We start from the raw sequence: 17,365 nt of genomic DNA on the forward strand, positions 1-17,365 counted from the left end.
TCTATGTCAGTCGTTCTCAAACATTTTCAGTTTTGAGTTAAAAACTTTGGCTGTGAAAGTATATACAGTATATTCAAAGATTTGCACTACATTTTCACGATTTTTCAAAAATAGCAGATCTACAAGCTCATAGCGCGGCACCGAGTGCCGCGCTACGAGCTTGTAGATCTGCTATTTTTCAATAGCTAACGTATAACATAATACTACAAACACCAAAAGGGGTTCCCGCTCCAAAATGGGTTAACCCATGAAGACCTGAGACCGGTTCTACAAATGCCTTCTAATCTAAACCAGTCGTTCTTTCAAGATATAATATTAACCCAATTAGACCTGAGACCGATTCTATACAAATGCCTTCTAAACCAGTCGTTCTTTCAAGATTTAAAAAAAAAGAAAAGAGCTCGCTGTGAGCTTGTACACATGACGAATCATGTTTGATGTGTTTAATTCCGTTCGAATTATGAACATTGATTGATTGATTGATTTCTGTCTTCCTTCCTTCCTTCTTTTTTAAATTATTTTCTTTCTTTCTTTCTCTTCCGTTCACCCTTCCATGTTCACCAGATGAAGAGCAGCAAACAGAAGGGTGAAGGCAGCGTTGGTCTCTACACGTACCCCGTCCTCCAAGCAGCTGACATTCTTCTGTACAAGTGAGATCCATCTCTGTTCATCAGATGTCTGTCTGTATCTGTCTGTCGTGTGCGTGTGCGTGTGCGTGTGCGTGTGCGTGTGCGTGTGTGTGTGCGTGTGTGTGTGTGTGTGTGTGTGTGTGTGTGTGTGTGTGTGTGTGTGTGTGTGTGTGTGTGTGTGTGTGTGTGTGTGTGTGTGTGTGTGTGTGTGTGTGTGTGTGTGTGTTTTCCATGTGTCTTTTTAGCGTGCACATAATGTTTGCCTTTAATCTACCTAAATCAAATAATATGGTCCAGATTTCGGCACTCGTTTATTGCCGATCTGCAGTCAGTATGTGGATTATTATTGTATTTATGTGAATCTTCGTCCTGCACCTGGACATTTCAGGGACTGCGTCTTCATGAATCTTACCTGCCTGACATGATTATTATATATATGTTTTTTTTATTGATTGCTTTAGTATTGTTTTATTTATAATATCGTTTCTGTCGGGTGGAAACTGCATATGTTCAAAACGTACTTTTCAGGATTTCAGACACACACACGCACACACAGTCACACACACACACACACACACACACACACACACACACACACACACACACACACACACACACACACACATGTAAATTATTACTATTCAAATTTAAATTTGTTAATTTATCGTGCTCATGCAAATTAACAGATTTATTTAGTGTATTAGTGTAACTAATATTGTATGATAATACCCTCTGGAATGCTCTCCCCAAACACATACGAGACTCCCCCTCACTTCCTACCTTCAAATCTGCACTGAAAACCCACCTGTTCCGAATTGCATTTCCAAGCTGATGTGTTTTAAACTTGTTATGTGCATTGTTTTATTGGTTTTATTCTTTTAATTGTTTTTTTCTAATAAAGTTGTCTTTTTTTTGTTCCCCCCCTGGCCCCCACACATGTAAAGCGTCTTTGAGTGAGGGGTATGTGTAAATTCATGAAAGTCATGCGTTTGTGTGGGGAGTAGGCCTGCAGAGTTCTTTCGGATTGTTGTGTTCCAGGTCACGTTATCTCAGTCTCAATACGATAACATAGCAAGTTGCTATGGAGACGTAGAGCTGCTCTCTCTCTCCAAAAAGTCTTGAAAAGATATGCTCTTTTCACTATTTGATGTTTATATATAAAAGAATATCAAAACTTCCGTACATACGGTAAGGTTTTCACGTGACAATGACGATATGTGCTGCTGTTTTGTTTTGTTGTGTTGTTGAACAGGGCCACTCATGTGCCGGTGGGAGAGGACCAGGTGCAACACCTGGAGCTGGCCCAGGATCTGGCCCGCATCTTCAATAACCAGTATGGAGACACCTTCCCTGAGCCATGCGCTCTCCTCAGTAAGAACACATTAGACTACACACCTTCCCTGAGCCACGCGCTCTCCTCAGTAAGAACACATTAGACTACACACCTTCCCTGAGCCACGCGCTCTGCTCAGTAAGAACACACTACACTACACACCTTCCCTGAGCCACGCGCTCTCCTCAGTAAGAACACATTAGACTACACGCCTTCCCTGAGCCACGCGCTCTCCTCAGTAAGAACACATTAGACTACACGCCTTCCCTGAGCCACGCGCTCTGCTCAGTAAGAACACACTGCACTACACACCTTCCCTGAGCCACGCGCTCTCCTCAGTAAGAACACACTGCACTACACGCCTTCCCTGAGCCACGCGCTCTCCTCAGTAAGAACACATTAGACTACACGCCTTCCCTGAGCCACGCGCTCTCCTCAGTAAGAACACACTGCACTACACGCCTTCCCTGAGCCACGCGCTCTCCTCAGTAAGAACACATTAGACTACACGCCTTCCCTGAGCCACGCGCTCTGCTCAGTAAGAACACACTGCACTACACACCTTCCCTGAGCCACGCGCTCTGCTATATATTAATAGAGACGGCACCCGGAGGAAACCCTGAGGCGAAATGGACATAGTGGCCGAATTTGTCATTGCAGCTCTAGCCAGCGCTGGTCCGTTGACTATCATTGCGCACGTTCATGTGATTGGGCCCGTGGTACGTGAACGCTATGTTTCATACGTGAACGCGCGCAAACGGCGCAATGATAGTCAACGGCCAGCTCGTTCATGTTATTGGGGCAATCCATCCCAGAATGCACTCTGTTCCTACCCGGAAGGAGGAGTGAAATCGCCTCATGCGCTTTTGAGCAACTTAATGCAAGTGGATGAGAGGAGAAATCCAGTGCCGTCTCTATTAATATATTATCTTAAGGTAAGAACACACTACACTACACACGTTCCCTGAACCACGCGCTCTGCTCAGTAAGAACACACTACACACTGAACACACACTGAACACACTACACACTGGCTCTGCTCAGCCAGAGCCATAGAGTATAAGACAGAGTTACGACATTGAGGGGGCAGAAAACAGCCCGGTCACGTGGTTCCTGTAACTTGTTTGTCACTGTAAAGCCCATAGACTCCAATGCATTCCGTAACCTTCCGGGTCAGGCCTTTGTCACTATTTGCCAATAGAAGTCGCCACCATTGTAGAAGAGCCGCCATTGGACTAGCCTGGAACTCACCTATGCTTTTTATGGCATAGGCAGCTCCCGGCGGATGCCGGGAGAAACTATGCACAGCTGCGCGACATGAGACTAATTACTTAGAGCGACAGAGAGAGAGAGAGAGGAGTGTGTGTGTGTACATGTGTGCGTGTGTGTGTTAATTTAACAAAGGTGCAGAAGATCAGAAATCAGCAGAGAGTGAGTGATGTTTGCACTACTCTATGCCGAATTAAAGTGGACTCCCTGGAAAATAAAAACGTCTGGGTTTCCGAGGCTACCATTGGACTGGCCCCATGAAGTGAAAATCCCAAATCATAGACAATATCCAGTGTAATATCATGATACGGATATAATATTGATACTAGGGATGTCCCAATCACATTTTCTTTGCTCCCAATCATTTGAAAAGGTTTGAAAATGATCATCGGCCCCAATTTCCGATCACGTAATCAAATCGGGACAACCTTAGTAATAATACAAATACACAAGGTTCAAGGTTCAAGGTTTCTTTATTTTGGGGGAGAAATTTGTCTTGGACCCCAAGGACCCGCCCTGCAGCATACAGATACAATACAATACAATACAATACAAAACAATACAAGACAACAAAGGCACACAGTGACCTGTACAACATTAAAAAACCACACACACTCCTTGAACCACACGTTCTGCTTAGTAAAAACACACTACACACTAAGGTGGAAAATAAAATTGATTCATAGATTAATCGCGATGCAAACAGGAACGATTCACAAATATCAAATCTAATCATTTATTTTATTTAAGAAATCTGCTTAATGTTTGTTTGTAGTGTAATAAAAACGGAAGTGAATGAATCTCTTTTCATTATGGGTCCTTAGAAAGCACTTTGGATGGAAGAGGGAGTGTATAGAGCCCAGCATTACATTAGATCATTGAGACAAAAATGGGTTACCAAATCGTGGGATAAAAATTAGTACAAAAAAGAAAAAAAAGCTTTGTTTATTACTCACAGTGTAATACTGAATTGCATTTTTAATAATAATAATACGCCTTGCCGAGCCATATATGTATTTATATTTATTTATTTATATATATATATATATATATATATATATATATATATATATATATATATATATATATATATATATACCGGTGTATATATATATTTTCTATGTCGTGTATGCATACGCATGTCTTACAACATATTACACGGACATGGAGAGACATGAGCTGTGTATACTGAAAGACACATGCCTGCATGCATTTCCTTTCAGTCAGACACACACACACGCACGCACACACACACACACACACACACACACACACACACACACACACACATGGCTAGCATGTTCTGCTGCGGAGGGGGAACCCCCCCCTGTACTCAGATACCCTCTGTTTCCCTTCTCCTTAATTACTGGCATCATAAAAACACAAGATGTAGCCATCCGAGCATGGAGGGGACCTTTGATTAAAGAGCTGTTCCCTCGCTCATATATCTGAATAATAGAGTGATAATAGACTCGGGATATGTCCTCAAGATGACTTCAGAGATGGGGTTTCTGCGTGTGCAGTGCACGCATGAATTTGGCATCCGTGTGTGTGTGTGTGTGTTACTTGTGAGGGCCAAATGTCCTCACAAGTATATAGGCTAGTAGAATTTGACAATATTTCCTGATCCTCGGAAAGAAATGTTGGTTTTATGGTTATGGTAAATACAGAGTGAGTGGCAAATCGAGTGGAAAAGTGTGTTTGACGTAGTTTGATGCAATCCTTTCTGTTTGGATGTATGGGCTGTCAAGGCCAGAAAGTAGTTCTTTGCCACTCAGTAGGCGTTCCTGCGTAGCTTCCGGGTATGATGATAATGATGTCACGTGCATTACCCTCTATAAATTTTGAAAAGATCCGGTTTGGGGTTTGGACATTCAGAAGTTAGGTTTAAGGGTTGAGGCTGGAATTATGCCTAATTTATACGACACCAGCGCACACCTAACTTAAAGTAAGGCTTTAGGGTTAGAGTTAAAAAAGAAAAGAAAAACAATTTTAAAATAGCACATAGCAATTGTTACAATACAATTGCTATGTGTTGAATTGCTTTCCTAAGATTTTGATGTCCTCACTAGTAGTCATACAAGCACACATGTGTGCTGTCTGTGTGAGCAACACGAGGGCAACCGCATTTGGCGCAGCCTCGCTGCAGCTCTCGTCTCCTCATTGTTCCTTTTCTGGCGATTACCCTGCGTCGCTTCAACTCCAGGAACGAGACGCCAGAGGAGGGCCTGACAGACTGGCCTATCACAGCGTGTCTCTTTGAAACCTAATCAAAGACGTCCTCATTAATTTGCCTGAAATAAAGACGGGGAGGGCCCGGCTAAGAGGGGGAGGGGGTGTTGGCGATGGGAGAACAATGGCGCTGTGCCGATTTGACGAGTGGAGGTGGCGGGGAGGGGCCGGAGCTCGGAGGCGAGCGTTGGAACGCGAGGGAGGATGTGGGTGGGTGACGGCTCATAATGACACAGAAAGACACTGGAGTTCTTCTGGCACCGTGGCAGGAGGACAGGCTCGATAAACAACCAGGAATCCCTTGGCTTCCCGACAGTCACCCGATGCCGCCGCCTGCTTGTCATCTGAATACTCGCACGCACCGCGCTCGCTGACAGTACACTAATGAAACAATTATTCCCCAGAGGCCAGTGTTTATTCTCATTCGGATCGCAACAGTAGCTTATTGGCGTTTCTCTTATAAACACGGAGGCGAGGGAGAAGAGTTGAGCGTGTTGATAATGACCAATGAATGATCAATACAGCGAAGGACGTATGAAGAGCTGCAGACCTGCCTAGAGAGCGGTGATATAAGGATGAAAGACAGCAATGGCCATGCCATTATGAGTAACACACCTAACACTAAAATCTAACATTTATTTAGATTTAATGTTTCACATTGGCACACCCATGGCTGTTGTTGGCACACTTAACATCTAATAATAACCCATTACTCTAGCCTGCCATGCTTTTAAATCTGCCTTAGTTTTTAACCTGAATTGGAAAAATAAATCTTCCGATTCCCAGACGGCCTCCGTGTCCACTCGTCTATGGCCGCCTCAACCCTGAGTCAGTGAGGCTTTGTAATGCTGGCTGAGCTACACTAACATTCTGAGAGTGTGCACAAATGTAACAAATGGACCAGAGGATTTCATCGTGTAGGTTTTTCTCTCGTGGTTCCGATGTTCAATGACAAATCTCTGTGTGGATGATTTAGCCCTGACTCACGTCGTCAAATTTCAACTTGCACAACTTGACAACTTGCATCTCTTTCTCTCCACAGGCGCCACGCGAAAGGTGAAATCCCTGCGCGACCCCGCCTCCAAAATGTCCAAGTCGGACGCCCAGCGGATGGCCACCGTCTACCTCACCGACTCACCCGACGACATCGCCCTCAAGATCCGCCGCGCCGTCACCGACTCCACCTCCGCGGTGACCTTCGACCCCGAGGCGCGCCCGGGCGTGTCCAACCTGGTCACCATCCACGCCGCCACAGCAGCCATCACTGTGGAGGAGGCGCTGGCGCAGGCGGCGGGGATGGACACGGGCGCCTACAAGAGCCTGGTGTGCGAGGCGGTCGTCCACAGACTGACGCCCATCAGGGAGGAGATAGAGAGGCTGACGGCCGACCGCGGCCACCTGGAGGCGCTGTTGGCTCAGGGGACGCACAGGGCTCGCGACCTGGCCGCCCCTGTGCTGAAAGACGTTCGCCGACGGGTGGGATTGAGCTGAGAGAGAGAGAGAGAGAGAGGGGTGACTGGGCGATACAAATCTCCCAGTGGGCGTTCCTGCTGTCATTAGCTATGTCCTCGTATTGGCGGTATGGAGGGTAAACAAAGCAACACATGAATTTGATTGGCTATCGCCGGACAATGTCGTCCAATGATAACACGTAATAATGGGAATTTACAAGCTCACAACACGTCGTTTTGAGCTTGATAATGGGAAATTACTTGTTATCTCAATTAATTGCGATCAGGCATAATGTCATAATATTGGCATAATGGTGACAGGCCTATAATTATACATAATCATGCTTTTGTTTTGCACCTCAGACAGTTTTGTCTCCAACCTCAAACTCAACGATAAACTCATTGAAAGCACACGTCGCTGCTTCTATAGACTGTCATGCTTGGACATGCATGACTCTGTTGTGAATGTTGTGCTCATAAATACTACTACTACTGTCAGTGAAGAGATTTGGTATACAGGGAGAAAAGGATGGGTCCAAGTACAGACCCCTGGGGATCCCCAGTCAACAAAGTGTATATATACTGTATATATAGGTCTTACTGTAAGTGGATATTCTGTATATGTGATACAGAAGCGGTGGCTCACTGGGAGCAGCCTTCTTTGTGTATAGGATGATGTTCAACTTGTATATATCATTATTTATCGTATATGTTTTTCCCCTTCAATAAACAGCCATACGTAAAGTGTTGCACCTACCTGCCATATTTTCTCACACACACACACACACACACACACACACACACACTAACACACACACTTTCTCACACAGACACGGATATGCACAATAACATACTCACACACACACACACATTACTGCCTTCTCTGTCTTTGTTATTCTTTTTCTCTGACTCTCACACGTCACGTGCGCGCGCCCACACACACACACACAGGACGGCCTATTTCCCGTCATTGGGGCGGTGGTGAGCTGCATGCTGGGAGGCGGTGAGCTGCATGCTGGGAGGCCAGTAGCCTCAGATGTGGGTTCTCCTCCACAGGCGGTGGATGGATGGACCACTGGCTTCAACTCAACCTCACTGTCATCCTTGGACAGTACCTACGAACACACACACACACACACACACACACACGTGTGTTGAGATGCTATTTCAAGTGTGTATTACAATATTCTTTTAACTTGTGCATTTATAGACCACCAATGGGATCCCAATCTTTTCCAAAGACCCCCAATTATCCATAGCCTCTAGTCTAACTGCACAGTAACCCCTAATTGCGAAATGACTTCTAAATGAAAAAATAAACAAAGTAGCCTATTTACAACTAGTTACAGCCAGTTACAGTTACATTGTGCCATAGCAAAGTCCTGTTTGATGCTCATAATTATTACATGATTAAGTTTTTATTATTATTACTTGCGTGAGCAGAGCGCACGTACTGTTTTCGGCTGCGTATGTCGGTGACTACCTCAGCCAATCAGGGATTGTGAAAAATACACATTCCCTGATTGGCCGAATGTGTATTTTTGGTGGCATCGCTCGGCCAATCAGGGATTGGCTGATAACGTAACTGTATGTTTATGTAAAAATGGTGGTTCCTGATTGGCCGAGGGACAACACCGACATATGACCAATTTGAGTTTAAAACTTATATATAGCGTAGGAGAAAGGAGGGACACCTGCACACCGCCACTTTTATTTATTTTATTTCTACGTTTATTTAAGAGGGACACAATACAAAAAACAATGTATCAAGTTGTAAAAACATGAAACCGTTGCATTGTATATGGGTTTGTAGCCGAGGCTAAAGTTGCCAGGTTCAAGAGCATTTCTTTTTAAAGAGCAGAGAGAAACTTTCGGTCTTGCGACCTTACATGCTCTTGAACCTGGCAAGTGGCGGTGTGTGGGTGTCCCTCCTTTCTCCTACGTTGTATGCCTCGTCACCATCGCACCTGCTCCAAATTGTCTACCGGGTGTGTGGAAGTCTTCTCTCCAAACATAATATGTTTGAGAGTGCAATATTTTAAGTTTCGTATATATATTATATATACGAAACTTAAAATATTGCGTGCTCTGCTCGCGCTCAAGTAGGCCGTTCATGGCCAACTTGTGTGCAAAACGCAAGTTGGCAGCTCGGCATTTCTAGTTATTATTTTTAACCCCTCTTTCTCCCCGATTTAGTCGTTATGCCAATTGATTCCTCCCCACACACATGTCTGTGTTATCACTGCTGTTGTATCCTAGCTGGCTCACCTGCCAGTGAGGAGCCCCCACCGGGAGGACGTAGACTCGTAGAGCCTTGGTCTCCTCATAACTCCTCACCCAACTTCCCCGCTGACAGATGCCGCCGCAGCACGTAGGAGTATATATGTCTATGGGAGTGTATACATGCAGTGACAATCATCACCCTCCCCGCCCGGCTTCCTTTCCCTGAACACGTTGTGTTTGTGTAGACGCACCATGGTGGAGTCCTGAAATCATACGATTTGTGCGTGAGTTTTGGAATAACAATTACTACAGCACAAAGTGTGTTTTGATTGAAGGCAATGGCAAAATGGTGGAAATGGGCATGGCCTATATGGGAAGTTGCATCAAAGTTACTTTGATTGTAAGACATGCGTTGATTGATTGTATGGCCTTATACCAAGAGCTACAGGTATAGGCCAAAGCGTAAAACGTAAAGTATAGCGCCAGCATGAGGCCATTTTGAAAACTGTGAGTGACTTCCCTGTCCTGATCGGTCCAGCACTTTCCACAGACACACACACAGACTTTTATGATTTTTTTTGTCCTTCATTTTCCTCTCTGCGACTGCAATTGGCCCCCACTTTGAAAACCTGTTGGCTAGACGGTATACAGGCATGGAACACACCCTCCTAGACTCTTCCATTCCACTAAAGGATAATATTTTCATCATCACCCGCTGGGTCGCGGTTCATCCACCCCCCCCCTCACCCCCCCTCCTCCCAACACCCCCCCAGCCCGACCCCCCTGTCCCCGCTAATGGAGCAAATCATCTGTTCCTCTCAGCTGGACATGAGTGGGATTTTTCCACAGGCGTGTTTACCTGGGAACGGACTTGTACGTCCGATGGCGTCCAAGCACAGTTTATTTCTTCCCTCGTTGCCTGCTATTTATGGTGCCATAAGAACCGGCTGACAGAACATGTATAATATAATATAATAAGCACTAAAGCACACTGTCGTATTAGGACTGCAGAGTTATGACAATCCAATTGGAGAGAAATGCATGTTTCTGCTGGCTAAATGAGACGATCGACGATGATATTTGGTGCTGTCAACCGTTCTCTGTGTGCAGATTTGAACATTTTTATAATGAGACTCGCAGCAAAACTTTTCATCAAACCGTTGCACGATTCATGGAACTTATTGAACTTGGTAAAAATCTATCGTATAAAATAAATGAATAATTCTTGTTATTTTTGGATGTTTTTGCTGATATACGTACATGTGCTCAGTGTGCATGTAGATCTAGTTAGATCCCGGGCTGCCCCGGAGTTAGTGTCGAAGTGTCCTTGAGCAAGACACTGAACCACTAATTGTTCCCGATGAGCAGGTCGGTGCCTTGCATGGTTTCCTCCATCTGTGACTGTATGTCTGAATGTGTGTGTGAATGTATTGCACTGTCAAGTAGTCACAGTAAAGGGCTTCGGATAAAATGCACCATTTATTACCATTTAAAGCAAAGTACCGTACATATAGTCACATCCCTTGAGGTTCCGATGTGCATATGGATCTACAGTCTCTGTTGTGTATTTGTGCATGTATTAGTGCATTATGCGGCTGTGGCTCAGGAGGTAGAGCAGGTCGTCCAATGATCCATGGGTCGGCGGTTCGAATCCCGGCTCCTTGGGCAAGACACTGAACCCCAAATTGCTCCCGATGTGCTGGTTGGTACCTTGCATGGCTTCCGCAGCCATCGGTGTATGAAAGTGTGTGTGAATGGGTGAATGTAATGCACAATCTATGTAAAGCGCCTTGGATAAAGGCGCTATATAAATGCACCATTTATTTTATTCATTTTATTTATTTATTGCACTGTCAAGTAGTCACAGTAAAGGGCTTTGGATAAAGCCTCTATATAAATGCACCATTTATTACCATTTAAAGCAAAGTACCGTATGTAGGCTACATATAGTCACATCCCTTGAGGTGCCGATGTGCATATGGATCTACAGTCTCTGTTGTGTATTTGTGCATGTATTAGTGCATTATGCAGCATGTGTGTATAGTACTGTGTATGTTTATTTATTAGAGTTATATGCAAATTGTCATGTGCCAGTTTGGATGGTGTGTGTTTAAATAATCTCAATCAGAAGCTCAATATTGTTACCCCATGTTTGAACTGTCTCTCGGCTCTCCCTAGTGTTGTGAAGTAACTATAAATGCAGGTACCTTGTTGCAGGAGGATGTACCCAGTGAGTGAGCACTACACTTGATTTCAATATAGGCTAGCCCTGAAATGAAAATATATATTTATTTTTAAGATTGTTTAATTCATTATTGCGTACAGTATATCACACAAACAACTATAAATGTATTGGGTTTAAATCATTTGAATTTCTCGACGGTACAGTGTAGTCTATAGGTTCACTTTCAGCCCATCAGCCATGCAACTGCCGTGTTCAGTCACTGGTCAGATGGGCGGGCCATGTGCATATTATGATCAAAGCCTGTATTTATAACGGTCACAAATGCCCTGTCTATAGTAACATGTTCATAATCCTAAAACTTATGTTGCTATACAGAGAAAGAGAAATAAAATCTAAAATGACAGATGCTACAGTACTAAATGCCTAAATTGTAATTGCAATGGCCCTCATGCAAAGGATGTAGCCACACACTGTGACATGCACCTGTGAATGCTTAAAGAGGAACAAGGACCAGAGCACCATTTGAGTTTGTGTCAATGGATTTCCTGCACCTTGAAACTTTCCAAATAAATATTGATACATACCGTGATGGACCATTTTGCTCAGGCCTAAAAGAAGTCTGCTAAAACGGTGGCTGAACAGGTCTAAAGATTTCACCCTAACGTTTGGCTTCCCAGCAAAGATCCATCATCTGAGAAAAGAGTTTGATAACCACATGTTCTTCTAGTTCCAGACGCTCTGTGGTGTCCAGCATGGATCCCACACTACACCATATCATCCACAGGGTAACGCACACGTTGAGAGATTCAATATAGAACCAGCCTGTCCAGGCTGTCTGGAAGAATCCCCTGTCAACATTTTTAATGTTTGTTCAGAGCACTTTGAACAAACAGAGTGGCAGTCTATGCACGGTCAAACGGGTCCAGGGATAGGTATTAGGTATGGAAGACATTGGACTGAAGAAATAATATTTTCCGTCACGCCACCATATATGGCTCTCTGTCCGTCATGCCTTGTGACACTTCAGACCACCATATATGGCCGCCAGTCCGTCACGCCTCGTGACAAGCTCCATATATGGCCGTCTATATATGAAGATCACGACACTAACCTCATCAAACCCTGGATAGCCATACATGGAGAAGACTGGATCATCACCTAGAATATATGGAGCCAGCCAGCAACTCTACATCTGACCTCAAACCCTTTGATCTCCATATATGGAGCTGACCTGTTCTGACATTCCATATGTTGATCCCTCCCCACCCATCCTTCCTCTTCAATGTCTCCCTTTTGACTGATGCCTGTTCATTCAAACTCTAGATGGGAACAAAATAAATGAGAATTTAAATGTATTTAAAATTGTACTGAGATCATAATGCATATTGCAGAACTCTTAACAAAGCACGAAAGCTAGTCCTTGTGTGTCTTGCTCCTGGAAGCTGCAGGACACATTGCCCATGGTCATTGTCGCTGCTGCGGCTGCTGCTGCTGCTGCTGCTGCTGCTGCTGCTGCTGCCGGATTTGGATTTGTTGACTGACTGGCTGGCTGTCACTGTTGCTGTTGGTTCAGCAATAGGATTCGTTGTCCAACAGTACCCTGTGGAACGGCCGACTCTCGCTGTTGCTGCTGCTGTTGGTCCAGCCTTTGGATTTGCTGTGGAATGGCCGACTGTTGCTGCTGCTGTTGGTCCAGCCTTTGGATTTGCTGTGGAATGGCCGACTGTTGCTGCTGGCAGCAACGACAGTCGACAATCCTATCAGACCGCGGTTGGTCCAAGATTCTGATTTGTTGTCCAACAGTACCCTGTGGAACGACCGACTGTTGCTGCTGCTGTTGGTCCAGCCTTTGGATTTGTTGTGGAAAGAACTGCTGCTGTTGCTGGTCCCGGATTTGGGGTCGCTGTCGCTGCTGGCAGCAGCGACAGTCAACAGTCCTGGCAGGCTGCTGCTGTTGGTAGATTTGGAATTGTTGTCTAAATTGTTGTCCAACAGTAGGCCTACCCTGTGGAACGACCGACTGTTGTTGCTGCTGTTGGTCCACGATTTGGAATTGTTGTCCACCAGTACCTGGCAAGGCAGGGGTTCCCTGGTTGTTGTTCCATTGTTGCGGTGCCCGAGTTATATTGTTCCCCTGGAATCCTGTAAAGCTGGTGTATTGAAGAATGCTGTCAATGACGCGGGTAACAAAAAACGTCAACCTCGGGCAGAGTTGGGTGATGTATCCTAGGATTCTAGATGACAGCTTAAATGTTTAAGCTACAACTTCCGGGTATTGCTCGATAAAATTGCTTGGCAACCTCAAGACTTTGGACAACCATTGTGCTATACTGTATGAAATCATCTATACAGTATATATATATATCCATATAGCTACATCACAGCGTCATAGCTGCTGTCATTTGGTGAGGTCATCTGGTGGATTCAAGTATGGTGTTTGGTATGTTGTCTAATGAAAGAGGAATATGTGGGAGGTTGTCTGATCCTTTTGTACAGCCTCATCTCCAATCGGCCTATTACAGTGCCAGGAGGACTCGGGAGGCAGATTTTTGCTAAACACATTTTTGAGGGGCACTAGCCCCTCCTGTCCAGCTTTTGATGTATGTGCGGTTGTGCACAAACTTTCCATTGACAATGAATGGACAATTTTACGTCACTACTTTATACGACATGATGATGTACGAGCGCCCCTCACTTCACACGGGTGTGATTCTTTTCATATAGCCTGTTACTCCTACAGATGTTGTCCAAACCACACGCAAATCGCTACACACACATCTCTAGTCGTATGATCAATCATGGTCATGATTATCATGGTCTTATCTGTCAGATCGTTCATATTCCATTTTCATCCGATATGATTGGATTCCAAATAAAATTTGCGGTACCTCGTTAGGCCAAAGAAGAAATTCCACCCCAATTTTATTTACAATTGTCTCTGGCGTTACAATAGCCCACTGCACGTTTTGGCCTATAACTCTTGAACCATATATTGTATAATCAAAAATGTCCTGTGAATCCCTTGGATAGCAACTCTCCAGGCCACATATACTAGGACATTTGTGCCAGATTACATTTTCTGCGATTTTCTTTTTTCAAAACACACCTTTTTTTTCTACCACTCCAGTCCTTACATGCACACAAATCGGTGTGTGTGAGGCTATTATACTCTAAGGTGTGAGGCCCATGGGTAAGCAACCCGGCCTGGTGGAGACCTGTGCTCAGAGGAGCACACTTATAGTCTTGTAGCCTATATCTTTGTTTATTAATGTTGTTATTGAGGACCTTACCACACTTGCATTTGAGTAGTGACATTCACATTATGATACAATTTATAACCTATAGCCTATATCCTCTTCAATCATATATAGGCCTATACTTGCTGATAAATAAATTGTGATGTAACTGCAGGTTCAGTCAGTATATTCAGCATATACATAAACTACATACATAACTAAATATAGGCCTATAGTGGTGTTATAGGCTAAATGTGGATATTTCCCAAAAGTGTAAGTACACCCCTTAGTTTTTTCTCATTCATATAGTGTTTATAATATGTATCACCATTTTAGCTTTAACTTAAAAGAAACAAGAAGAAGCCTATAGCCTACTAGCTCCGGCTACACTCCCAAAAAAGAAGTAGACATTTTCTCATCATCATCATAATAGAATAGAGTTGCACTATTCGGGCTGTGCGTAATATATGGCTTATTGGCTATTCTTACATTTTGGGTTTTATGTGAACTGACTTCGGCTCAAGTGGTTTTCTTGTGGGTGACTAACTTTCACCTGAGAGTTATTCAAAGTTTCAAGTAGCGGCTACTTGAAACTTTGAACATGCACATGTACATATGATACTCTTTTTCTACACTTGTTTTTTTTTTTGCACTCTATATTCTATTTTGTTTGCTGTGTTTTGATGTCGTATTATATTGTACCTTGAACCTTGAAACAATTGAATGTGTTTGTTGTGAACTGAAAGCGCACTGTGTTTATTAGCAAACTGTAAATAAAGTACCAAACGAAAAAAACAAACAACTCGTTTATCATTGATCATTCTGAAATGTTGGCACAAGATGCTGAAACAATTTAATGTGTTTGTTGTGAACTGAAAGCGCACTGTGTTCAATAGCAAACTGTAAATAAAGTACCAAACGAAGAAACGTTTTTCCCCGCGTTGGGGGGGGGGAGAGGCGGGGGGGGGGGGGGGGTGAAGGGGCGGGGCTGGGGAGCACCCCCTGACGTTTTAATAACCTTACGCCCCTGAAGTAGCCTATCTTTACTTTTAAAGAAAGTGCAGGGCTATATGATTCCAGTATGCTAGTACTGTATCAGCACTGTCTTCTAGCCTATAAGACCGGACCGGACTGAGCTGAAGGGAGTGTCGCATATATGCGTATAACTCATCCCAAACATCAGTCTTCCATCGCCCGGAGCGAGAAACCAATTCTGTGTGCACTGCCCCCACACACACCTCCTATACTTCAGAGAAACAGTAAAACACTTTTATCCGCTCCATATGGAGTCCCATGAAGCTCAATGCTTTATTGACTGTTAGATTTATTTCATTTAATTTTGCGAGAAGAGAGGAAACCGGCCGCGAACTATAACCGTTACGCGCGACGATGCAGACGGGCGGGAAAAGTGTAAGAAATATCCTATATATATCCTATTATTCCTATAGTCTACTACACGAACTTTCTGGGAAAACAACAAAGTGATGGAGCTTATAGGCTACGCAAAAAAAAGGACACAGGGAAAAAAAACGAATTTCAGCCATGCAAAATATAGGCCTATATTTTGAGTTTTAATATATCCGCAGTATAAAATACGGTAGGCTTATTTCAAGACTGTATGAGCTAAAATGTCCTTTCGAGTAGCAAAATATTTTCATATAGCCTATAGCCTACATAGGCGACAATTATTGAAGGCTATGATATTCCTTTCCCCCCATCAAATTTGTTTGTTTTTATTATTATTATTATTATTATTAGTAGTAGTAGTAGTAGTAGTAGTATTTTCTATTTATATTTACAATGTCTCAGATTCTACAGTGAAAGCCCAAATTATTAGCCTATACTTTTTATTTCCATGAGAGCGATAACGACCAATAATTAATTAGGCTATACATTTCTGCATAATGTATTACGGGCATATATATATATAAAAAACAAAATAAATACATGAATAAATAAACGTATATACGGTAGGCTATAATAATTAATTCTCCGGATGCCTATACTCGGACGTACCGGTGTCGTTTACCGAAGAGAGCCGATCTTTTCGGTAGAGTATTTGCGCAGATGCTGAGGCATCTGCGCAGTATTCAACCGGAGGCTGCCATTAGTGCCATATTAGCCTACTTTATACCCGACCCTACAGGGTCCATTTGGTATAGGCCAGTATAGCCATGAAGGCTCAGTTCAATTAGCTGCCATGGATGGATGCTTTAGTTTAGTGTGTGGTGACCCCCGCTTCCTCTGTTGCTCGCGCTCTCTCTCTCTCTCTCTCTCTCTGCCCCCCCCCCCCCCCCCCCCCCCCCCGCCCCGGGTCACATGGGTCAAATGGGTGCGTTTTACTAATTGAATATTAACGGTGCATTTGGCTGTTTCCTCCAACAACATTCACGTGTTGACACTGCAGTGGTGATGGACAGTAACGAGTGGGCCTGCATTTACTTGAGTAAGCCTATATATATCCTACTGTATTTAATTTAAGTAAAGTAGTTTAAGTATCCTATAGCTTATACATATTTTTGTTTTGTACATCACTTGAAGAGCCGTTTATATTTTTTGATAGCACTTCGCGCTTCATTTTGAAGACGCTTTATTTAACATTTAAGCAGATTTAACCACTAAATCCTTATTTCAAATATAGTGAAAATAGAAGATCTACAAGCTTGTGTCGAGATGTGATGTGTTGCGCGCTTGTAGATCTGCTAATTTAAATTAGCAATGCTTGGAAATGCTTGTATAGGCCTATTTAAAATGTCTTTGTAATTTGTTTCACTTGTAGTAATTGACCAGGAGTATAGGCCTATATA

The 17,365-nt window shown here is 43.6% G+C and overlaps 1 protein-coding gene across 2 annotated transcripts in view; it reads left to right on the plus strand.

The window, feature by feature from the left end:
* The window catches only part of wars2 (tryptophanyl tRNA synthetase 2, mitochondrial), a 50,513-nt gene extending 42,867 nt beyond the window's left edge, over positions 1-7,646 (plus strand). For both annotated transcript variants that reach the window (XM_079518539.1, XM_079518538.1), the window contains exons 5-7: positions 565-650; positions 1,882-2,000; positions 6,506-7,646. In XM_079518539.1, the coding sequence (XP_079374665.1) occupies positions 565-650; positions 1,882-2,000; positions 6,506-6,954 (654 nt within the window). In that variant the 3' untranslated portion in view covers positions 6,955-7,646. The remainder of the gene's footprint in view (positions 1-564; positions 651-1,881; positions 2,001-6,505) is intronic.
* The last annotated feature ends 9,719 nt before the right edge of the window (positions 7,647-17,365 follow it).

This window comes from Electrona antarctica (assembly GCF_951216825.1).
Source record: "Electrona antarctica genome assembly, chromosome: 13".
NCBI classification, from domain to species: Eukaryota; Metazoa; Chordata; class Actinopteri; order Myctophiformes; family Myctophidae; genus Electrona; species Electrona antarctica.